The sequence below is a fragment of the Neofelis nebulosa genome, chromosome 16 (assembly GCF_028018385.1).
Source record: "Neofelis nebulosa isolate mNeoNeb1 chromosome 16, mNeoNeb1.pri, whole genome shotgun sequence".
NCBI lineage: Eukaryota > Metazoa > Chordata > Mammalia > Carnivora > Felidae > Neofelis > Neofelis nebulosa.
The window spans coordinates 11,587,527-11,610,420 of record NC_080797.1 but is presented as its reverse complement, the minus strand read 5'-3'; the positions used below and the strand labels follow the sequence as shown (position 1 = coordinate 11,610,420).

The 22,894-nt window shown below is 59.9% G+C and overlaps 1 protein-coding gene and 1 long non-coding RNA gene across 9 annotated transcripts; one reads left to right on the top strand and one right to left on the bottom strand.

Annotated features, from left to right (window-relative positions):
• Nucleotides 1-36: 36 nt before the first annotated feature.
• SREBF1 (sterol regulatory element binding transcription factor 1) lies at nucleotides 37-21,237 on the bottom strand. 5 transcript variants are annotated; one of them, XM_058704118.1, is made up of 19 exons: nucleotides 20,964-21,236; nucleotides 7,828-8,259; nucleotides 7,234-7,421; nucleotides 7,011-7,148; nucleotides 6,710-6,931; nucleotides 5,920-6,034; nucleotides 5,478-5,698; nucleotides 5,031-5,232; nucleotides 4,722-4,900; nucleotides 4,178-4,439; nucleotides 3,928-4,094; nucleotides 3,572-3,740; nucleotides 3,042-3,150; nucleotides 2,637-2,746; nucleotides 2,403-2,535; nucleotides 2,042-2,207; nucleotides 1,383-1,583; nucleotides 1,185-1,293; nucleotides 37-853 (listed from the first exon to the last, which is right to left on the bottom strand). In XM_058704118.1, exons 1-19 carry the CDS (start codon nucleotides 21,052-21,054, stop codon nucleotides 624-626), a joined length of 3,444 nt encoding a protein of 1,147 aa, XP_058560101.1. In that variant the 5' UTR covers nucleotides 21,055-21,236; the 3' UTR covers nucleotides 37-623. The 5 variants fall into 5 exon arrangements, with proteins under 5 accessions (XP_058560101.1, XP_058560102.1, XP_058560103.1 ...); XM_058704119.1 differs by having other exon boundaries at nucleotides 2,403-2,529; XM_058704120.1 differs by having other exon boundaries at nucleotides 7,234-7,409.
• LOC131497650 (uncharacterized) lies at nucleotides 14,537-20,452 on the top strand. 4 transcript variants are annotated; one of them, XR_009255061.1, is made up of 4 exons: nucleotides 14,537-14,697; nucleotides 16,916-17,123; nucleotides 17,248-17,325; nucleotides 18,619-18,808. It is a non-coding gene; the product is annotated as an uncharacterized LOC131497650 (long non-coding RNA). The 4 variants fall into 4 exon arrangements; XR_009255062.1 differs by lacking the exon at nucleotides 14,537-14,697 and adding an exon at nucleotides 19,815-20,452 and having other exon boundaries at nucleotides 16,804-17,123; nucleotides 18,619-18,804; XR_009255063.1 differs by lacking the exon at nucleotides 14,537-14,697 and adding an exon at nucleotides 19,542-19,808 and having other exon boundaries at nucleotides 16,804-17,123; nucleotides 18,619-18,804.
• Nucleotides 21,238-22,894: the final 1,657 nt, after the last annotated feature.

Here is a 22,894-nt window from a genome sequence, read left to right as displayed (position 1 = left end):
GCGCATACCTTCCGCCCCCAAAGAACAAAACCCGGGTTATAAATAATTTCATTTTTTATTCTCTGTACAAAACTTCTCACCTATGAAAATAAAGTTTGCAAAAGGCAAAGTAACACTTGAGCCTCAGAGGCCAGGAGGCTGGTGCGCCCGATCTACACTATGTACAAGTCTCTCCAGAAGGGAGAGAGGCGCCTTGGAGTAGGGCCCCCTTGCTGGCTGGGAAAGCCAAGTCGGCCCCCCTCAGCTCAGTGAAATGTACCACTCTCTGAGACAGAAGGGGGAAAAGCGACCGGGTGCCTAACAGAGCCAGGAGGTGACATCGGCCGGCCAGGCCCCTGCAATCCCCCGATCGGCCACCAGAGGTCAGCACCATGCTGGCCGCCGCTCTTCCCTCTTCGGTTGGGGCGCAGTCGGGGTGGTGGGGTCGCGCCCCCTCCGGCCTCCCAGGTCAAGAGGCAGCAAAAGCACCTGAGTGCCTCCCATCTCCATACCCCGCCCCCCCCCCGCCCCAGGAGACAGTGCCGTCCGTGGGTGGACCGTCTCTCGCTGCCTTTGGCCGTCGAGGCTCCGTCCCGGCACACAGGCCGAAGGACACCGGGGCGCTGGGGCCGCCGGCGAGGGGTCTAGCTGGAGGTGACGGTGGTCCCGCCGCCCAGGCGCATGAGCATTTGCTGGCAGTCGTGCAGCAGGCGGCGATCGCCGAGCTTCTCGAGCGTGCGCGCCGCCTCGGCCAGCATGCCCACGCGCTGCCCTGGAGCCGACAGGAAGCCGGGGGGCAGGTAGCAGGAGGCCAGTAACAAGGCCTCGGCGTGCTCCCTCCACGTGGGCCGCGGTTCCAGCTCCGCCGCCGCGCCTGCGCACACCGCACGCGCGTCAGGGGCAGGGCCGTGCCGGGTGGGATCTCGGGGCCTGTCGAGGCGCACCGAGTGGAGCCTCAGACCCCTCCCCAGGGCCTGTCCCGTGCCACTGACTCAGAGAGGCGTGCACAGTCGCCCATCCCACGGAGGACGGTGGCCCCCGGTGCATTTGACAGGTAGGACATCGCCATCAGGCAAGCACCACTAAGTCCCTTGGTCTCTGCCTCTCTTACCCAGTCTCCCTCCGCATCCATCACACCCCTGGGCGGGGAGGGGAGGGGAGGCGGGGCCACGACCCGCCCCCTACCAGGGCGGTGCCCCTCTCACCTTTGCCGCAGGGGCCTGTCCTCCTCCTCAGACTGCGGTCCAGGAGCTGGTGTGTCCGCGTGGGGCTGGCCCCTGCCATTAGCCGGGCGGTGGCCTCGTGCAGGAACACCTGGGCACGAGGAGGCCGGGGGAGTCGGGGTTCAGGCCAGGCCCCGGCTCTCCCCGCACCTGCTGCTTCGTGGCCCCGTGGGCACTCACCCTCCGCATGGCAGGCCGGAAGCTCTGCGCCAGGCGCCTCAGGCCGCTCAGGTCCCGCTGGAAGCCACGCAGTTCGAGGGCGGAGGCCTGGGCCCCAGGGCCGGGGCCCTGCGAGGCCTGGGTGGGCGCGGGCGGCTGCTGCCGCCGCCACAGGCTAGTTCGTGCCACAAGGAGCAAGTCACACAGGAGCAGCTGCATGGCCTGGGGGTGGTGGGCAGGGCAGGGGTCAGGGGGGCCTCCGGCTCTCGGAGGGGAAGGGTGGGGGCCCGCGGTGCCAGGGGCCGGCTCCGGGCTGCACTGCCGAGGCACTGCACCCGCCTCACTCACGTGCAATGCAACAGCAATGCACCGCGGGGCCGCCCGCCTCTCCAGGCCCCCACACCTGCCGCCTGCCACAGGGGCAGCCTCCAAAGAGGGCTCTGCCAGACCACTCACCCTACCCCTCCTCCTGGGGGTGGGGAAACTGAGGGCGGGGGCGGTGGGGTGGCCACTTTCCCCTGGACCCAAGCCTCAGCCAGAAAAGCAAGGCGAGCCGGGCCTCAAGTCCTGTACTGTCAGGCTAACCCCACAGTCTTCTGCAACCCAAGGAAGAACGTCCGGGGAGTGGAAAGGCCGCGACCGCCCCCCAGACCTGCGAGGCCCCCGGCACCAACCCTCACCTTGTCAATGGAGCCGCCAGCTGGTGTGGTGGCCAGGCTGTCCTGCAGGTACCCGCTGGCCTTCTCACAGATGGCCAGGCTGGCCGGACCAGACTCTGCCTTCCTGCGGCCCAGGACGGCCCGGGCAGCCTTGAAGGAGTGCAGAGCCGCCCTGGGCAGGGGTCTCCTGTTGGGGCCAGGGCAGAGGACTGATGGTCAGACCGGGCCCAGGCCCTCACTAAGCTCCCCACTGCCCTGGTTGTGGCTTCACGGGGGAAGAAAAGGCGGTGACCCCAACGGCACGGAACAGAGGCTGGGGGGAACAGCGCTGTGCTGGGGTTGGCGGGGGGGGGGGGGGCGGGAGATTCCGGCCGGGACTCACTCGGACTCCTGCAGGGCGCGGGGCAGGTGTTCCACCAGCGGGTACAGCCGCTCGGCTGCCTCCTCGTCACGCCGCAGCCAGTGGGTCACCACGGCCGTCAGTGAGGCCCACCACTTGGCCACGGGGTCTGTGCCTGTAGGGAGCAGGGGTGTGGGTGGGGAGGCTCCCCGCAACTCAGCCACACTGTACCCGAAGCTGAGCTGGGAGTCACAGGGCAGGGGCCTGGGGGCTCACCGGTGGCGGTGGCCATGCTGGAGCTGATGGAGAAGCTGCAGGCTGGGGCCCCGGCGGCATCAGAACAGCTGTTCAGCAGCTGCAGGTACCCAAGGGCGTCTGAGAATTCCCTGCATCAGAAGACAGGACTGGCAGTCAGCGCAGGTGGCAGGGGGCCTGGGCAGGCCCCAGCCCTCCTCACCTCCCACCAGAGCGCAGACCGATGTGCTAGCTGTACCGTGCGGCCATCTCTTCCTGCCAAGCCGGGCCGGAAGCAGACCCGGGGAGGAACTGAGATGCGCCTGGGGCCACCCAGCGGGTGGACAGCAGCCCGGCTCTGGCCACCCACACAGGGCCCTGGACGTAGCCACTCCCAGACTTCACCGTGGAGAGCGCCTGCCTGCAGGGGAGCGGAGGGCCCCTCACCTGTCCCCATCAGCTGATCCAGGGCTGGGACTGGGTTGAGCCACGCAATTCAGTGCTCGCTCCAAGAGGTGTTCACGGAAGAGCTGAGTCACCTGGGCCAAGGGGTCCACTGCAGGGAGGAGTGGGTGAGCGGGGTGGGAGGAAGGGCCCCCACATCCACCTCTCCCCACCAAGTGCTCTTTCCTGGTCATGCAGGTGGGACAGATAAATGCTCCCACCCCTGTCCTTGGATAGGATGACCCACCTTGGCCAGTGTAGTCTACTTAATAACGTGCCTCTGTCAGCCTGTCCCCTTCCATCTGATCTCCTTGCTGCACAATGAATGGTCTTGCTTGGGATCACCTCCCAAATCAACCACCTGCCCCCAAATCTCTGTCTCCCTTTTTGCTTCTGAGGAGCCCCCACTGAGACAGAGCCAGTCTTCCCGTTCCTGCAGCCTCCACAGCAACGACAGACGGGGGGCGTCATGGGCATGGGGGACAAAGGAAGAGGTGGGAGGACAGGGGATGGGCACAGGAGTGAGAGAGCACCTGGGTTGCCGGCCAAGCTGTACAGACTCTCCCTCGGGGCACTGCACACGGCCCAGTCCCCATCCACGAAGAAACGGTGGCCCACAGGGTGGCACAGCCACTGCATGGCAAGAGGCACCGAGCCACTCTGGGCCAGGCAGGCCTGGCGGGCACTACTCAGGAAGAAGCGCTGTAGGGGAGGGGAGCTGGGCTGTCACACTGGACCCAGACAGGGACTCAAAACCAGACCTTGGCCCGAGACCCGAGCTAGGCCCGGGAGCCCACCCGCGACCAGCTGCCTCCTCCAGTGCAGCCCCTGGTCAGAGCTGCAGGGACATGCCCCCAGCCCTGTCCCCACCAGCCCGCCACCCACTCACTGTCAGAAAATGCAAGGCCCTCGGGAGACTGGTCTTGACCCTCAGCGCGACGGCCACATAGATCTCAGCCAGTGTGGCCAGGGATACGGCATCCCCCGCGCATTCCGCCAGGTTCAGGGCACTCAGTGCCAGGTTGACGGCAGCCAGGTGCCCGCCCGTGTACTTCCCTGAAAAATGGGCAGGACGTGAGGCAGGGGTGTGGGGCAGGGGCGGCAGGAGCCCCTCAGGCCCGGCTCCCCACCCTTCATACCCATGGTGTGCAGCTGGTGCAGCTTGTGGTAGGCGAGCGCTGCGTCTCGGGCGCTGGTGCGGGCATCCGCCTGCAGGGCGCAGTCCCTCTGCAGGCCCCCTGCCCGGCCTGCCAGCCAACGGCCCACCCACAGCCGTTGCAGCAGGTGGCGGATGAGGTTCCAGAGCAGGCTACAGGCCAGGTCCAGGTGGGAGGTGGGCAGTGGCCGGCCCAGCGCCCGCAGGGCCAGCCACAGCTGCTGGGCGGCCTGGGCAAAGTCCCCCTGGGGATGAGGGTTTGCCAGGTAAGGAAAGGGGTGTCAGGGAATCTGAGCACGCGATACCCCTCCTGCTCTGAAGATCCTTCCACCTTGGGCTGTGCACCATGACCCTAGTGTCCCCCACTCAATGGGAGTCTGAAGGCTAGACAGGAGTGGGGAAGACAGGGCCCGATTCACCATGACAGGGAAGGGACGGGGAGTGGCACCCAGCGCTTTCCCGGGGGCTGCCCAAGTCCCGGCCCCGCCCAGTCCCCCCAACCCCACCTCCAGGATCTGACCCCTTACCCGGGCCAGATCCAGGTCAGCCTGCTTGCGATGCCTCCAGAAGTGCACGGCGGGGCCTGAGTGGGGCCGTGTGACCGGCTCGCCGTAGACAAAGAGGAGCGCCAAGAAGACCAGCACCAGCAACCCATTGGTCAGCCAGACCAGTGGGGGCAGCAGCCAGGGGGCCCAGCCAGGGCCATCTGGGGGCAGACAGAAGGATGGGGGACACAGCTCCCCGGAAATCCAGAGCCCCAGCTCCACGGGCCTCGGGTCCCCCCGAGTATCCCTTCCCACCTCTCACCCAAAGATACCCACGCTGGCCTGTCCTACCTCTGCCCTCAGTGCCCAGCACGCTGCGCCCAGGACGGTAGTAGGTGCTGCTGGCCTCCGAGGGGGTGGGGAGACCCCGGCTGGCCAGCAGGGAGGCCAAGGGGTTACAGGAGAGACAGAGGAAGACGAGTGTGCACAAGGCCAGGCGGGAACGGTCCAGCATGCCCCGGCCGTGAGGGGACAGCAGCTGCTCCGGCTTCACCTGGGGGGTGGTGGGCAGGTCAGGGAGGGCAGAGCGGGAGTGGCCCAGAGAGGACGGAACAAGGAAGGGCTCAGCACTCCACCCACACTCACTGTGGGACCTCACATGACTACAGGCCTCGGTTTTCCCGTCTATAAAATGGGAGGTGGGATATGTTAGGGGCCTCTTCCTGACCTAGTCTTAGGGCTCAGATGTTATCACGGGGAGACAGGCGGGGGTGGGGGGAGGGAACGGCAGGACCCTACCTGGCTGTCCTCAAAGACTGGGCTGTCGGGCTCTGAGTCACTGCCACTGCCACCACTGCCACTACTCCTGCCGCCAAGGGACAAGGGGCTGCTCTGAGAGGGCGAGCCGGCGTCGGAGGGTGGCGGGCTCAGCGTGTCCACCACCTCGGGCTTCATGCCCTCCATGGGCACGTCTGTGTTTCCTCCACTGCCACAGGCTGATACCAGGTCCTTCAGAGATTCTGTGGGCCAGAAAGGAGCAGGGCTGGGGGTGAAGGCTAGGATACCCACTCCAAGTCAGCTTAGGGCCCTGTGGAGAGGGCAACTAGGAGGTTGCCCAGCTCTTGAAGGTCAAGTTGGGGCCAAAGGAGGGGCTGAGGGCCCTTATAGGGTTAGAGCTTAAGGGGCAGGCAGGGGCGGGGGAGGTGGGCAGAGCCAAGGGAAGGGTGAGGCCAGGACTCACTGCTTTTGTGGGCAGCCGTGCGGAGACTCAGGTTCTCCTGCTTGAGCTTCTGGTTGCTCTGTTGCAGGAAGCGGATATAATCGATGGCCTTGCGCAAGACAGCAGACTTATTCAGCTGTAGGTGGTAGGAGAGAGACAGCACAGGGAGCCGGTCAGGCCTGGCAAGTAGGCACCTAGGCGAGGTGGGTGACGCTGCTTTACAACACCGCTGCCTCAGGCCCTTTGCATTTGCTATGTCTTCTGCACGGAATGCTCTTCCCCCAGGCAGGAGAACCTAACTCCCCAGATGGGCGTCAAGATTAATACGTAAAATGCATACAACAGTGTCTGGCTAACTGCTATTATTATTACCGTTTTCGTGCCTCACTCCCTCACTTCCTTCAGGTCTTTGCTTATGTAATGTCACCTTTGTGAGGTGGTTTAGATGTGCAACTCTCACCATCCCTCTTCCTGCTTTATTTTCCTCCACAGCACCTACCCCCATATGGCGTGCTCTAACGCTTACTTATTTATCCTGTTTCTTGTCACCCCCCGTCCCCCCTAGAACGTCTGTTCCTAGAGAGCAGGGTTTTTTGTCTGTCTGTTCGCTGCTGTATCCCCAGTACCTAAATTAGCCCCCGGCACACAGGGGAGCCTCCCTCCATGAAGTGCAGCTGAATCACTGGCCCTGGCCAGGCCCAAGGAGGCTAAAGCCCACGGCCCAGGCTCGGTCTCAATCCTTCTTTTTTCTTCCGGTCACCTCCTTCCCCAGGGTCACCCCAGAAGCGCCTCTGAAAACTGCTGCCCGTACCTTCGCCTCAGTGCCCACCACCAGGTCCTTGAGCTCGACGATTTTGTCGTTGATGGAGGAGCGGTAGCGTTTCTCAATCGCGTTGTGGGCTGTGCGCTTCTCGCCACGGCTCTGGGCCGAGCCCGGGGCCTTGCCGCCGGCTGCCAGCCGGTTGATGGGCAGCTTCTCGGCGTCCACTACCAGTGGCACTGTGGCCAGGATGGTTCCTCCGCTCACCAGGGTCTAAAGGGCCGGTACGGGTTACCAGCCGGGCATGCACAGCGCAGACCCCTTGACCTCCCGCCCCACCCATGCCACCGACCTGCAAGGGCCCTGTCTGTACAGCCGTGCCAGGGGCCAGGGAGCTGATACCCGCCGTCTTCACGGTGGCCGCCACATCTGTTTTCATGGTCGTCAGAAGCAGAGAGTCCGCCTTGATGAAGTGGGGCTGCAGCAGGACCTGGGAGAGGGGGACGCCTCAGCCAAGAGCTGGGAGTCTGAACCAGGGGCTGCCACCTCCCTGACACCCGGCCAGCCCTCCTCACCGGGACCTGCTGGATCTGCGAGGTCACGGTGGTTGTTCCAGGGGCTGCTGTGGGGGTGGCCGTGGCTGTCAACAGCTGCTGGGGGGCCGCATTCTGAACCTGGGTGTACAAGGAGACGGGCGGGACCCCTGGCAGGGAAGCCAGTGGCAGGCCAGGCAGCGGCTGCGGGGTGTTCCCTGGAGGGGTCCCTGCAGAGATAAAGGCTGGGGCTGCGGGCACAGGCTGCCCTAACCCACTTTCAACCTACCTTTCAGGGCCCTATCACCCTATGGCCTTGGATGAGTCATGACCCCCCGGGGCCTATTTCCTATGGGGACAACCCATGCCTAGAGCTCGAATGCAGATGCACAGGCTTTCCTGGCAGGCGTTTGTCTTTGGAAGGACAGCGTGGATGTGGACACCCCGGCAGAGTGGGAGGCAATGCTTCACCCCACAATAACAAGAACACAAGGACTGCTAGTACCGGGGTGTCTGAGGCACTAGAGCAGAGGCCCAATGTCTAAAGTCTGCCAATTCCTCTCCCGAGACCGCAGCAGACCTTCCTCTCTGTGCTCCTGCCTGTCCCCGCCCCCCATGCCCCCCCCCTCCCCTTACCTGTGGAGAAGCCTCCAGTGGGGCTGGGATAGCCCAACACAGGGGCAGAGCTGAACTGCGGTGGGGCTGGGGCCGGAAAGCTCTGGGGCAAGAGGGACCCCGGCAGGGGCTGCGGGGTTGGGGGCTGCAGGATAGTCAGCGGCAATGGCTCCTCCTTGATACCAGGCCCAGGGGAGAAGGCAGGCACAGACGGGTACATCTTCAATGAGTTGGGTGCAGGCTGGGGAGGGGACAAGGGTGGAGGTGTCGCCTTGGGTCCCCCCAGGAAGCCTTCGAGTGGGGAGCTCATGGTGGCAGGAGATGGAGACAAGCTGCCCGGGGAGCTGGCATCAGGACTGGCAGGGTCTGTGCCCCCTGCCCCACCCCCAGCATAGGGTGGGTCGAACAGGCCCGGGAAGTCGCTGTCTTGGTTGTTGATGAGCTGAAGCATATCTGGAGAAAGAAGAGGCTGTGTGAGTGACAGCAGGGCAGGGGCTGGCCCCTGTACAGGGCGTCATACATTCCCTGCCTCTTGTCCACACAGCTGTACGTGTGGAGCAATGATGCAGAAATAGAAAGCCACCCACATAAGCCCGTGCCCCCAGACACACAGCCATTGCTTGGGCACCTGTGACACCTGAAGCAATGCCTGGTGCTTCGTATGTATCCAACAGTCCTTGCCACAACCGGACAAGGTCAGAGCCCTGCAGGGACCCGGTCCCACGAGGCCCATTCACTTGCCCCACACCTACGCTGAGGCAGAATTGGGGTTTAGGCCCAGCACTGCGGACGTCAGGGCTGCCATCACCAACCCATTCTTCTGTGGAACAGACCGAGGCTTGGGGCTGAGCCAGCCGCTGGCCACGTGTGTGCCAACCAGCGTGTCCCTGCGTGTTCTGGGCGCAAGCCCAGACCGACCCTGCAGCCAAGCAGCCTCGAGACCAGGCCATTCAGTCTCCCCTCTATAAAAGCGAATGCTGTCTGTCCTGGCTCCTTCCTCCTCGTCCAGACTGGGACACACTCCCCGCCACTCGCCCCAGCCTCTCCCCCAGCTGGCGGGAGACTAGCTGCCTGGCTGTGCTGGCCTGGGGCCCTCTAACCCAGCAGGGGCAGCCACCCACTGGGTTAAAGTGCTCAGCAGGACCCACGAGCACAGCCCTGGGACCCCCGCGGGCCCCCGAGGTCCCCAGCCTGAGCAACCGGCCCTGCTCGCCACTGTTGGCCTGGGCCAACAGCCTCCTCTCACCGGGCCTCAGTTTCCTCGTCTGTACAAGAAAAGATGAAGGCCTTCACGGCAGGGCTGCCGCAAGGTTTTGGGGGACAGGAAGCTGGCCCCCCGTGGGACGCACTGTTGCCTGCCTCCTTCCTACTGACAGGTGCCCAGGCAGGGAGGGGACCTCCTTATGGGCTGCAGCAGCATGAGAAGGGGGTGCCGGGCTCAGTCTCCCTGGGTCCTCCAATGGAAACACCCCATGGGTCCGCGGGGGGCGGCGGGGGGGGGGGGTTGATGCAGGTGGGAAACGCATACAGCACTTTCACTTGCGGGGCTCTCCATCCCTCACCCCAGCCCTCATGAGCCCCTCTGACAGATGGTGAAACCGAGGCCCTGAAAGAAAAACTGAATCCAGGTCTGGGATCCCAGATTCGACTCACGGGAGCGGGGTGGGGGGGCGCTGGGAGATGGGACAGCAGGACTCCTCCCTGGAGGACTTGGGAAAGCCACCCTCTCACTCCAAACGCCTGGGTGGGGGTAAGTAACGGGGGAGGGGGGAGTGTGTGGGGGGGTGGCCCACCAACTCCAGTGAGAGCCGGGAACTGGCACTCCGCCCCCTCAGGAACTGGCTCTTCCTATTGGGAGCTCCACAGCCACTGCATACACACGCCCCCCTCTGAGGGAACCCGGGGTGGTGACCCCGCAGCGGAGGTGGAGGCTCTGTGATAAAGGGGTTGGGGGGGTCCTCCAAAAAATACCTTCGAACGTGCAATCCATGGCTCCGCGGCCCGCGCCCGCCGCCCCTTCGGGGCGCCCCGGCGGCTGGCCTGCCGGTCTCCGCGCACCGCAGACCACCTGTCAGGGCTCCGCCGCGCTTTAAAGCCCGCCGAGCGCCCCGCCCCCCCGCCTCGCCCCGCCCCCGCCGGCTCCGCCCCCCCCAGGGCCGCGGGCCGGGCATGGGGTGAGCGCGCGCGGCCAATCAGCGACCGCGCCACTGCCTCACTAGGGCCCCGCCCCTGCCCCGCCCCACCCCCGACGGCGGCTAGGGCTCGGGTTTCACCCCGCGGCACTGAATGGGGCCGGGGTTACTCGCGGGCGCGGGCCCTTAACCCGTTCGGCGCCGACACCCGCCGGGGTTACTGGCGGTCACCGGCCCCTTTAAGCCCCCAGCTCCGACCACATCCGCGAAGCGCCGCGGAGTGGGCTCGGGACCGGGAGGCCCCCGGAAGGGATGCCCCAACACTCTTTGGAAATCGCTGACACTCTGGGCGGCTCCCCACCCCTAGGCCTCAGTTTGCTTCTCTAGACAATGGGATGATCACATCTCCTTGGGCCTCTAATGAGAAAAGTGAAGGAGAAAATGGGTGCTGCGCTCAGTACCAAGAAGCGCTGACGTAAGGCCAAGGGCCGCCTGGTCTTAGGTGCGGGGACCTTGCCTTCCTGGGCCATCCCCCAGCACATGGATGACTAATAACTGGCCGCAGCCGGGAAACTGAGGCCCAGAGTGAGGAAGGAAGACCCTTATCCCAAACTACTCATTCAGATAATACTGGAACCTGAGGCCTCTGTCTGTCTGCACAGATGTCCTTTTGCAGAGAATCTGGGTTTGGGGTGGAGGGAAGGAGGTCAGCAAAGTCTGCCCTGGCCCCCAAGGTCTCACACACACACACACACACACACACACACACACACACACACACCCCGGCAATCGCCAGGTATAGCCTGACTCACTTATTCACTGCAGGGTCCTGGGAGGCCCAGAGGCAGCCTAATCCCTGGGACAGAAGGTAAAGAAGGCATGGGTGACAGGCTCTGGGGGTCTTTTGAGGAGGTACCTAGGACTGCCTCCCCTTCTGAGTAAGGTCAAAGTTCAACACACATACAGATGAACAGAGCCTGGCAAGCTGCCCAGGTTGCCAGTTTGGGCTTTTGTGGCCAGACCACCAGCAGGTCCTGCCCCAGCCTTCAACTGTAGCACGGGGGCTTGCCCCTCCTCTGTCTCTGTCTCCTGCGGCCTTGGAGGGTGGCTGAATCCTGGGCAGGCAGGCAGGCAGGCATGGCAGAGTGTTCAGGCCTGGAGTCCCTCCTGCCCCCAATCTCTCTCCCTCTCCACCAGCCTATAAACAAGGAAACTCAGCCTCATCTCCCTTACACACATCTACTTCCTGATCTTTCTAGATCTTTCCATGGCTTTGGAGGGGGTGCCAAGGATAAGGAAATTCTCTAGCACCTCCACCTCCCTCTCTCCTCAGCTTATGGGTGTTCACACCCTCTCTCACCCCCCCCCCCAAAAAAAACCAAAACAAAGCATTGCTGCTGGAAAGACTGTGACCTCATCCAAAGCATTGCTGCTGGAAAGACTGAAGACAGGTTAGACACCAAGGCCTGAATTCCACGCACAAGTTTCAAAAGCAGACCCTCATGGCTCTGTTCTTCCTTACCACGTTCCCCAGTTTTTGAGCCCAGAATGTGGCAGGACCGACAAGTAAATACTGGCCTGAAACTTTTCAGGGCAGGGCCAGGGCCAGGGCCAGCCCTGAGGGTGTCAGGCCTGGGACACCCACTTCCTGTCTCATCCTTCTCTTCCCTTCTCCACAGTTTCATGCCTTTTTGTTTTCCATTTCCCACATCTTTGTGCTCTGCCCCCATTCCATCCTGAGGAGGTAGGAGGGAGAATGGTCACCCAATGCCCCCCTGAGGGTAGCAGGAGTCAGGAAAGGCTCCTGAGAGGGGGCGCTGGCCATGGGGCAGAGGACACGGTCTAAACTAAGATGCAGCGGGAAAGAGGACCTGCGTGTCACAAGGCATCTGGTGGCATATGAGGGGCCAGCCTTTCCCCGAACTCATGGCCTGAGCAGCCCCCCATCTCACTCTCCCCTGGAGCTGAATGTGCCCGCCAATTCCTGCAGAAGCTGGGTGCTAAGGGGGGGGGGGTAAATTTGAGAGCAAGCCCTACAGCCCACCTCTTCCCCACACAGCCAACGGGGCGGGCCTTCCCTCTGTGCCTCACCTGCCATGTAATCCCAGGCAGGTCACTCCCCTTCTCTGAGCCTCCACCCCTTGTCTCCAGAGGTGACAGGGGTGGGGTTCTAGAAGAGCAAGCGTATTTACTGCAGCAGTATTTGCAAAAGCCAAATTATGGAGGCAGCCCAAGTGCCCATCAACAGCTGAAAGAAAAATGAATATATACAATGGAATATTACTCGGCCATCAAAAAGAATGAACTACTGCCATTTGCAACGACATGGATGGAGCTGGAGAGTGTGATGCTAAATGAAAGAAGTCAGCCTGAGAAAAACAAATACCATACGCTTTCACTCACATGTGGAATTTAAAAAACCAAAGAGAAAAAGGATAAAGCAAAAAAGAGACTCTTAACTGTAGAGAACTAACTGGTGGTTACCAGAGGGGAGGAGGGTGGGGGTGGGGATGGATGAGGGACGTGGCAGGGATTAAGAGCACACTTATCATGATGAGCACCGAGTAATGTATAGAATTGCTGAATCACTATATGGTACACCTGAAATTAATATAACATTGTAGGTTCACTAAAAAAAAAATGAAAAAAAAATAACAAGAGAGCAAGTGTATGAAACACCCAGCATTCAGCACGATCTCAGTAAACGTTAGTCCCTCTGCAGCAAACAAAATGGTCTAGAACTGTTAAGGCAGGTAGTGAGTTGCCCATTACTTGCAACATTCAAGTCAGAGCTCCGTGACCATTTAATGAAGATTGTTTTACGCAGAGTAAATTGGGCTGGGACTAGGGCGAGGCAAGAGAAGTGCCCAAGACAGCAGGCCCCAAAAAGCTGGCCATGGCTCACAAGTGGTGGGCCCTTCTCCAGTGAGCTGAACACTAGGCTTCTGGCATAAAGAGAGACTCAGAAGGCCCAAAGGTCCATGTCCTTGAACACAAGGAAGAAAAGGAGGCATAGACTCTGAGCCTCAGTGGGCCCATCTCGCACCCCCTCCAATCTTTCACCTTCCTCACCTCCTCCCCAAGCCTGGATTCCTCCCTTTTCCTCTCCTTTCTCCAGTCCTGCCCTGATTGTAGCAGGGCCCAACAGGAAACCTGAGCCCCTCTCCCTCCCTGGTTCTACCTTGAAACCTCCTTTGGAAGGCAGATGTGGGGCAGCCTTTTATTCTCTGGCCTGTTTATTCTGTGAGGCCATGACGGAAATCTTGGGAGGACCCAATACCACCAACTGGCAGGAGCCCAGATCTGATCATCACAGAAGCCTCCAGCCCATCCAACCTTCATGAGGCCTTGAACCCCAAACAAGCTCTGTGTGCAAGCCTCTTAAGATAGGGAGCTCACTACCTCCCTCACATGGCCTGGTCCGTGAAGCCCAGAGTCGTCTCTCTGACGATATCTACTGCCTTTTCTTAAGTGTCTACTGTGTGTCAGGCCTTTGCCAGGACTGAGGGTACAGGGACAAAGCATAAAGGCCTTCCCTCGTGGAACTTATGTTCCAGTGGCCGACAGTCTGCAAATACATGGAGGAATTGTGGGTACAGATGGTGATGGGCACCATGAAGAAACAGAGGCCACATAAAGACAGTGCGAGGGGCCGCTACACATGTGATCAGCAAGCCTCTCTGAGGAGGTAACATCTGAGTAGAGGCCTGAATGAAAGAGGCCAGGAGGGAGGAAGAATGTCCTGAGCAGAAGGAACAGCAAGTACAAAGGCCCTGAGGTAGATACAAGCTTGGTGTGATGATGCTGAGACAACAAGGAGGCCAGTGTCGCCAGAGCAAAGGGAGCAAAGAGGGGACAGAGTTCAGGGAGGCAGCCAGGAAGCTGAGATTCCAGGCTGTCCGTTGCCTGAGCCAAGGACACCAATTCTCCAGGAAATGGGCAGGAAAAGGATTTGCAAACTGTCCCGTGCAATGCAGATCACAAAGTTGCACAACTCTGAGGAACAGTGAAGGATATAAAGCCGCACCGTCACAGGAGAGGACATGGGACAGGGCTTATAGGACGCCCGCAGCATTCCACCTCTGCCTGCTCGAAGGGCACGAGGCAGGGATGGGACACTTGCCGAACATTCTGGGAAGCCAGGGCTACACTCTGCCTGCCATTCATTCCTGCTGCTCCTACCAGTGCCTCCTTGATCCTCCTGAGGATTCAGGTCAGCAGGTTTGCACGACCTCGGCTGGTCATGGATGCAACGGGGACAGACTGTCCTTTGTGCACGCGGGGCTGCCTGGGAGTGCAAATGTGTGCTGGCTCTTCCTGGAAGAGGACGGGCCCATGGCTGCAGCCCCAGCATACCTGGGCACGGGCCCTCGAGACGGACCAGGAAACTAAGGCCCAGAGAGAGGCCGTGTGTCCAAGTGGCTGCCTCTGCCAAGGAGAGAATCTGGGACTCAGACACAGGTCCACCAACCCCAGAGTCCACACTGGTCAGCTCCAGCCTGCCAGAGACAGGAGAGGGCCCTCGCTCCAGCCTGGCTCTGCCCCAACCTGCTGGCAGCACTTGTATCCGGTCAGGAGGTGTGTGTGGTGTGCAAGAACGGAAGAGGAGGCAGCACAAAGCTCAGTAAGGCTCAGCTCTGGCACTGCCCCCTCCCGGAGGCCTTCCTGACCACCATTAGTGGCCGGGCCTTGCCTGGGAGGGCCCGAACCCTGGCATCACTCAGCACAGGGCTGAGCACAGAGGGGACGAGAATCAGAGGTTTGAACAGCCAGCCAGCCACCGTCCCGCTGCCGGTCTCCGGCCACAGGGCTCTCTCCCTGCCTCACTTTCCCCGTCTGCTTTCCGAACACGCCAAGCTCTTCAGGGCTACCATACATTCGCCCAGGCTGTTCCCTCTGCCAGGAATGCCCTTCCCGGTAGCCTTTGTCTACCTAGCAAACTACTGCTCCTCTTTCAAAACGCGATCTGATGCCGCCTTCTCAGGTTCTTCCCTCCTCTGTGTCACTCCACACGCTAGTTCCCAACTGCACACACCAAACAACCCTGAACGTGACCCGGAAGATGGCCACTATACCAGGTGCGAGGAAGCACCACTTCAGACATCTTGTCATAGGTGAAGGCTTGGGGCACCTACTCGTCATTTTGGTAGCTGAAAACCAACCCAGGGCCCGAGACAGTGGCAGTTTGGGGGCAGTCCCCTACCACTGAGCAGCTGTCCCCTGTGTAGTGCTGTACATCTATTTCCCCCTTTTGGGTTGTCTCCCTGCAGCCTGTTTTCAACCTGAAGAGGATGTATTGGTTCGAAGGCCACGTGCTGCTGTTTTGTTTAATGTTTATTTAGTTTTGAGACAGAGAGAGAGAGAGAGAGAGAGAGAGAGAGAGAGAGAGAGAGAGAGAATCCCAAGCAGGCTCAGGGCTGTCAGCACAGAGCCTGACATAGGGCTCATTTTCACAAGCCGTGAGATCACGACCCGAGCCAAAATCAAGAGTCAGACATTTAACTGACTGAGCCACCCAGGCGCCCCTAGTCTCTTTATCTTTAATGGTAGCTGAGGACTGGGTGTTGCTCCCCTGGGGATCGGGCAGGGGGAGAGGTGAGAGGCTCCCCACTTTACCCAGCCCCACCTTGTCTCCCAAGCAGAGAGCCAGAATCAAAAATGGTGGGTGCTCAGAACTTGGAACCACAGCCCATAGAAACTTCCAACATAGGATCCTTGGATAATAAGCTAAACATATTAGGTGCCGGGTCCTGGTTAAGTGCTCTAAAGGATGAAAATTGGTTGAGGGCCTACTATGTGTCCTGTGCTACATAAGCCCTTGATCTAAATGAGTTCATTTAGAGGCTGAGCTCTAAATGGGCTGAGCTCTAATGGGCTGATTGCCCACAACTCCAAGAAAAGGTTTTCGTTTGTTTGTTTGTTTAGACAGAGAGATCACGTGAGAAGGGTACAGGGGCAAAGGAAGAAAGAAAGAATCTCAAGCAGGCTCCATGCACAGTGAGGAGCCAGACATGGGGCTCGATCCTACGGCCCCTGGAATCATGACCTGAGCTGAAATCAAGAGTCTGAGCCACCCAGGCACCCACAAGAAGATGCTTCTATCATTATTCTTAGTACACTGAGGAAAATCTGAAGGCCAGATAGGTTAAGCCACTTGTTCATGGTCACACAGCAGGGGTTGAATTTGAAGACCCCTGCGATCTGGTGGGAACCCCAGAGCCCTAGGAGGGGTAGGCCTGGCATGTGACTGGGAGGGACAGGCTTGCTGGGAGAGAGCTGGAGCGTCACTCGGGGGGAGGAGGTGAGCTTGAGCAGGGTTCCAGGTGGGGGTGGGCCTTTCCAGGCCACAAACTCTCCCTGTGCCACCTCCCAAACTCAGCATGGGAATCACACACCTGGAGCCAGCCTCAAAGACCACCCCGCCCCTTCAGGGACGCCTGGGTCGCTCAGTCGGTTAAGCTTCTGACTTGGTTTCAGCTCAGGTCATGCATGATCTCATGGTTCATGAGTTCAAGCCCTGTGTCGGGCTCTGCGCTTACAGGACGGAGCCTGCTTGGGATTCTCTTTCTACCTCTTTCTCTGTGCCTCCCTTGCTCGTGCGTGTCTCTCTCTCTCTCTCTCTCCCTCTCTCAAAAAAATAAACATTAAAAAAATTTTTTTTGAAGATCCCCCCCTGTGGGAGCCCCAAATCTGTCTCTAAGGCTCTCCTGCCTCCCCTCACACAACCCCCTCTGTGTAGCCACATGGGACATAGGTGTCACATGAATGCCGTCCCGGTCGGGTCTGGGGATCAAAAGGCACATCCACGGGGCCGATGGCTGGCAAGAGACAAGGCCAGAGATACTTCCTCTGGCCAGTGCTGCCATTCCCACCTGAGCTGCACCTGTTGTTCAGACAAAGTCCAGATCCCAGTCCTCCACCTGGCGGTGACCCCTGCCTGGGGTTGACCAGGTCACTCAGGATGTTTGCGTCCACAGCGAAGTGAACATTGGACAGGAGGTAACCCCCAGACACCTCAACCTACTCCCAGCATGCCTCTGTCCATCCCCCCGAAGAGACAGGTCTGGTAAGCCCTGCAGGTCAGGAACGCCATGCTGGGACAAAGGAACCTTATCTTGGGGGCACTGAGGAGCCATCGCTGTTTGGGGACTGAGGAGTTGTATGCCCGGAGCTGGGAGCTGAACAGTAAGCAGTCTTGCACTGTATTTCCTCTTGGTGGGACTGGGGGAAGAACTGGGTGTGAGATAACATGGGGAGAGGTGGGGAGGGGGGTGGCAGAATGGCCCCCAATGTGTGTTCTCTCCACCAGGACTGCCCTGGAGCCAGAAAACAGCCAGACAGGCCTGGGCTGAGACCTAGAAGGCAGGCCCTCCTGTGGTTTATTCAGGTACCTTGACGGACGGACCCCAGGGCCGGGAGAGCGCCAGAAAACACTGCCAGTGCTGAGCTGGGGCGGGGAGGGGTGAGATCCAGGAAGGCCACCCTGTCTGGGAGGACTGCCGGGGTATGAAAAAGAGTGAAGGTGGGGATACCCGGGCAGAGGGGAGAATGAACTGTGCCACCAAAGGCTTCAAATAAACCAGCGCCCCCAGGGTGACTACTCAGCCCGGCCCCTGCCGGAATCTCACGGCCACTTGCCTCTCCGGCATTTAAAAGCATGGACAAGATCTGAGAAATTAATCAGAGAAGTGAAACCTGCCGGGGGCTTAACACCAATCCCAAACATGGCACAGGACTGCTCTCCCGTTGCCTCCACCCACTGCCACAAGGACCCCCAAAGCACAGAGCCAGAACAGGAGGCCCTGGGAGGAGACGGAGCTCGCCGGAGGTTGGGGTGTACCGGGCCCAGGCAATGCCTTCACCCACAGAACTACGGGCTCATGCTGGCAGCTCCGCCCCCAAACCCGTCATAGGACAGAGGGTTTGGCAAAGCCGGGCATCAGGGCTGGGTGGAGCTCAAGGCCTTTGGCCCCTTGCCTGGTGACAGTCCTCATCTCATGGCTCAAGGCTGCTCTGGGCTGGGAGAGGGAGGTGACAGCGTGGCCTCTGACCCTTCTTTGATCTACTCCCAGGCCCCCAGCATAGCCCCACATGGAGCAGCCTCCAGGGCTCCCTGTTCTATTGCTTCCCACCCCCACCCCCACTCTTAGGAGCACAGCAGTTAAGAGCGTGGCCTCTGGAGTCCACAGCCTGAGTTTGAATCCTGGTTCTGCCAGGTTCTGGCTATGTGACCTCAGGCAAGTCACTTAACCTCTCTGTGTGCCTCAAGGCACTCACTCATCTGTAAGATGAAGATCTGAAGTCTACCCCACTTAGGGTTGTCAGGGGGACCCAATGGTCAGCTAGGTGCCAGGATACAGTAAGTGTTCAGTTAGTGTTGTGATTCCCCCACTCCAGCGGCCAGAGGAAGCTTCTGACATATAAACCAGGCATGGCAACGCCTTGCTCCAATCCCCCCCAGGACTCCCCACTGCCTCCAAGATTCAGTCCATCTACCCTTTCAGGCACTCGAGGCCTGCCTGGCCTACCTCTCAACCTTCTGTCATCTCAGGGGACCTGGAGACCGTACCTTTCCCACACCCAAGTCACATCTCTCTAGACCCTGAATCTGCCTCTCTCCAAGGCCAGGATAAAAGCCTCACAAGTAGGCCTGGTCTCTGACTATAAATTCCCCTCCCAGAACCTCTGCCTACAGAACTAAAGAAGGATCCATCCAAGCAAAGACTGGCCTGGGGTGTCCCCTGCAGTACAGTTTATAAGAACAGAACAACCTGGATGTCCATCAATGAGGGACCCAGTAGATAAACCAAGGAACTTGACTGCTGCCTGGCTGTAGATACAGGAACAAAGCAAGTTACAACCTGCTGTGAGCTAATGGACCCTATTCTCTTTAAAAGTATACGTTAGCGTTAGCGTTAGCGGTTGCCTGGGCTGGGTGTGGAAGGCTGGGTGTGGACCAGGGAGCAGTTGTAAATAGAGGGGATGAAAATGTGCCACAACTAACTGGTGATGGTCAACACAACTTGGTCAATGTAAAAACTTATTGTACACTTAAAATGGGTAAATCTTACAACAGGTAAATTGTACCTCAATGATGTTTTCAAAAAGTAGATCACAAGTGTAGAGCCATTCAAAATCAAATATATATATATACGTATATATATATATGGACATACACAGAAAATAATCCGCCACATAATTAACACAGCTTATCTCTGCGTGATGGGTTTAAGGAAGATTTTGGTTGTTTTTTTTTTTATTTTTGCTCTCCTGCACTTTCTAATTTTTCTATAATGCAAAGAGATCCTCTGTGTAACTGGCGGGGGCGGGTGGCAGGCGGGGGACAGAAAGTTTGGATAAAAGCTGAGAAATCTACTGTGGCAGGCAAACGTCAAGCCCCAACCAGCACGAGGCCCCAGTGTTTTCCCCTTCTCTCACAGACTAGAGCTGATGCCTAATTGCCCCCAGCCCCCAATGGCTGGGAGGGCCTGGCCTTTGGGCCTCAGGACCTAATGCTTGCTTCTATGAGTCAATAAGAAAGGTCTATGCCAGATCTGTGTTCTGGATACACCTGCCCTGATTCCATTCTCCCAACTCCCCTAGGAAGGGAAGCATTTGTATCCAGGGTGGGAAACTGAGGCACAGAGGTTGAGAGAGCTTGGGCAGGACGTCAAAGTAAGTGAGTAGTGTCCAGATTCAAGTCCTGCTTTGGAAAAGCCCCACAATCAGGGTCTCTCCTCCCAGACCCTCCCCTGGCCTGGCCCGTGGGGAAGGGGAGCTGATAAGGCCCCAGGCTGACAGCCAGCTGAGCTACCATGCAAGGCTGCGGTAAGACAGGAGTGGGTGACTTAGTTGTGCCTGTTTTGGTAACCCCAGGTGCCACGGGCTCCATGGACATGTCTGTCTAGGTTGTGGGAGGTTTGAGTCCTGTGCTCTTGGCCTCAGGTTCCCCATCGACCAAGCGCACTTTAGCCGGTGTTGCTGAAACTGCGAAGCGACCACGGAGGGCAGTCTGCTGGGGACTGTGGTTTGCCCTATCTACAAAGTGGGGCCACAGCCTCCCAGATGGTACCTGCCGCACTGTCCCCAAACCCCTCCTCTGTCAAGCAAACAATGATGCTTTCAAAGATGTGAGTAAACCTCAGTCCTAGTCCGCTCTCCAGCCCACAGGGGATCCTCTTTTTATCAACGGTCCCAACCTCACCTCCAGTGCGTTCCTCTTAACTCCTCAAACTCGGGGCCTTCGCCCTTGCCACGCCCTCGGCTGGGAAAACATCCTTTCCAGGAGGGCCCGGGGCTGACTCTCAGTCTCAGCTCAAAAGTCTGCTCAATGCGGTCTCACCCCACCCCTGCTCCACCCCAACTTGCAACTAAATATCCGTTTGCGGTTTTTCTGGTGGATTTACGTGCTCCCAAGGAAAGGAGGATCCCAGGCCGGTCTGTGAATCCCCCCTCCGCACAATGCCTAGGAAACGGCCTGGCATTCAGTAACTGTTGAATAAATTTTTGCAGAAGCGATGCCCGTCTTGGACCAGGGGCACCGGACGGGGGCGGGGTGGAGGGGAGAGGGAGGAGAGACAGGAGGAAGCGCCGCGCGCATGCGCGTGAGCTCTGAGCCGAGCTGAACTCTCAGGCCGGAGGGAATGACCGCGAGTAACCCTGAGCTGACGTCAAGGCTGGAGCAGGGGCGGGGCCTCGGCGACGCCCGGGTCTCAAGCTCCCGCCTCGGCCGACACTGGGCTGAGGACTCACGGGCTGCGCGGCGCGGGGCCCGGGACGCTCAGAGGCGCACGTGCCCGGCCCTGAGCCTCCAAGAGACCCGGCGAGGCGTGGCCCGACACGCCAGGGCGGGCACAGGGAGGCTCAGAGCGGTCTGGACAAGGAGGCCCACAGCGCGCGGCCCAGAGACGCGGGGAAGCCCCGCGCAAGCAGTACAGAGCCAGCGCCCGCGCCGGCCGGGGAGACAAAGGCCGGTCGCCGCCTGAGCTCCCGGCTCCCGCGGAGCCCAAGCGGCCCTTGACGTACCTTCGATGTCGGTCAGCAGCGCCGCGTCCAGCTCGCACGGCTCGGCCAGCGCCTGCTCCAAGGCCGCTTCGCTGAAGGGCGGCTCGTCCATGGCGCAGTTGCCTCCTCCGGGCGGCCCGCCGGGCCCGCCGCCGCGTACGGACTTTCGCAGCGAGTGTCGCGTCCGCCGGCCCCGACCCGCTGCCGCCGCCGCGCGCGTTCGCGTCCTGTCCTGGCCCCGGTGGCGGCCGGGCGCCGGCGAAAAGTTCCTCGGAAACTGGGTTCCCCCGCTGTGGCTCCGCAGGGAGGGCGGGGCGGAGGCGGGGCCCTGTCGGGAGGCCCCGCCCTCTAGGGTAGCCGGCCCCACCCTACCTGGAGAGAGCCGGGACCAGGCTACCGGGTCAGCCTCGAAAACCTACCTCCAACCGGCCCCTCCATCAGTGTGCCCTCCAGTCATTCATTTTACCCAGCCTCTGGCCCACTGCTGCAGGGACGCTCGGGCAGGCAATGGGCCCTCCCTGGGCCTCAGTTTCTCCAACACCAAGCAAGGGGTCTGGGTGGAAACTCCAGGACAGGGCCTGTCCCAAAGGTCTCTGGACTTGGGGCTGGTGAGCTGTGGGGTCTGGACAAGTCTCACTTCCTAGATTTGGCTCTTCAGAACAAGACAGATCTGTCCAAGATAGAGCGAGCTGTAAAGACCTGCTGTGAGCTCTCCTGCCAACTCTGTGCTTTAGTTTCATCAGCTGGAACTGGAGCTTGGTGCTGCTTCTCCATAGGCTGGTTGGGATGTTAGTGATTACATGGGGGGGGGGGGGGGGGGCAGGGGGCTGGGCCTGTGAGATCAGCCTGCAACCCCCACCCCCCCAGTTTCCTTAGATCAGATTGGTCTCCTGATAAGAGGATAGCCCAAAGGGAGCCTGGAAAAGACAATTTCCCTTCCTGATTTAATCAGGTTTCCTCCCAGATCCAGCTGTGGTGACAGTACAGGCAGGGATTTGGGAGCCAGTGGACCCAGTACAGCCCCTGGAGGTGAGCTGGCCTCAGGAACCAGGAACACAGGAAGACCCAGAGTTCTAACTGCCCGAGCACACAGTTACCCAGGGACAACAACAGGGCTTCAGGGCTATCTGACTCCAAACTCGGTGCTTAGCCCTGGCGGCAGCCAGAATGGGGACACAAGAAAGAGGTGGATTGTGCTTTAGACTTGAGCCAGGTTGCCCTGGATCATGACCGGCTGGGTCCGGGTCAGAGGAGGCAGTTTGGCTAGGAAAATGGCTGGAGGCCAAACCCTGGGTCCTGTGGACTGGGGACAGAGCTAGGTGGCAGGGGAGGGACCCATGGAGACGGATTGAGATAAAGTAGAACATTTGAGTATTGGAAACTGGAAAGGCAGTGAGCTGCCTGTCCCTGGAAGTATGCAAGTGGAGAGTAGCCAAGAAGACCCATCAGAGGCCTGGACCCCCAGTCTCTCCTAGCCCCTGACCTCAGTGAGTCATGCCAGCCCAAATACTGTCTTGCTCAGGCTCCAGATATAGCTTGTCTGGCCACATCTTCTGAGGGAGTAAAATTAGTGGTGCACTTTAGAAGGGGGGTGCCTTGGCCAGGAGAGACTTGGAGGCCCAAGTCCCAAGGGCTCAGCCTGTACATGCAGCTCTCTTTGTTTCCCTCCCAGAAGTGGCTGCTGTGGAAAATTACCCAGAACAAGAGTGGCCAGAAGCCATGGGGGTCTCCAAACCGCATCTTCCCCCCAAATGGCCCTGCTCTGGCATCCGCCCAAGGATCTAGATGAACTTCTGCTGGGGAGCATAGAGGGATCTGTGTTCTCCCCAAGCATCTTTCATCTTGCCCCCCTACCCAGTCCCTTACCACCCCAAGCAGGAGCCAAAGCACCCAGGAGACCTTGGGAATCTGGTGACTAACCTGAAAATTCTAACAGTCCTTCCCAGGGAGAG

Excerpts from the sequence above, each read along its gene's own strand:
- SREBF1 (XM_058704123.1), bottom strand. The coding sequence starts at position 21,054 with ATGGACGAGCCGCCCTTCAGCGAAGCGGCCTTGGAGCAGGCGCTGGCC. Across the intron at positions 8,260-20,963 it reads GCTGCTGACCGACATCGAAG|ATATGCTTCAGCTCATCAAC; the intron begins GTACGTCAAGGG and ends TTCTTTCTCCAG. Across the intron at positions 7,149-7,233 it reads CGCAGATCCAGCAGGTCCCG|GTCCTGCTGCAGCCCCACTT; the intron begins GTGAGGAGGGCT and ends CCCCTCTCCCAG.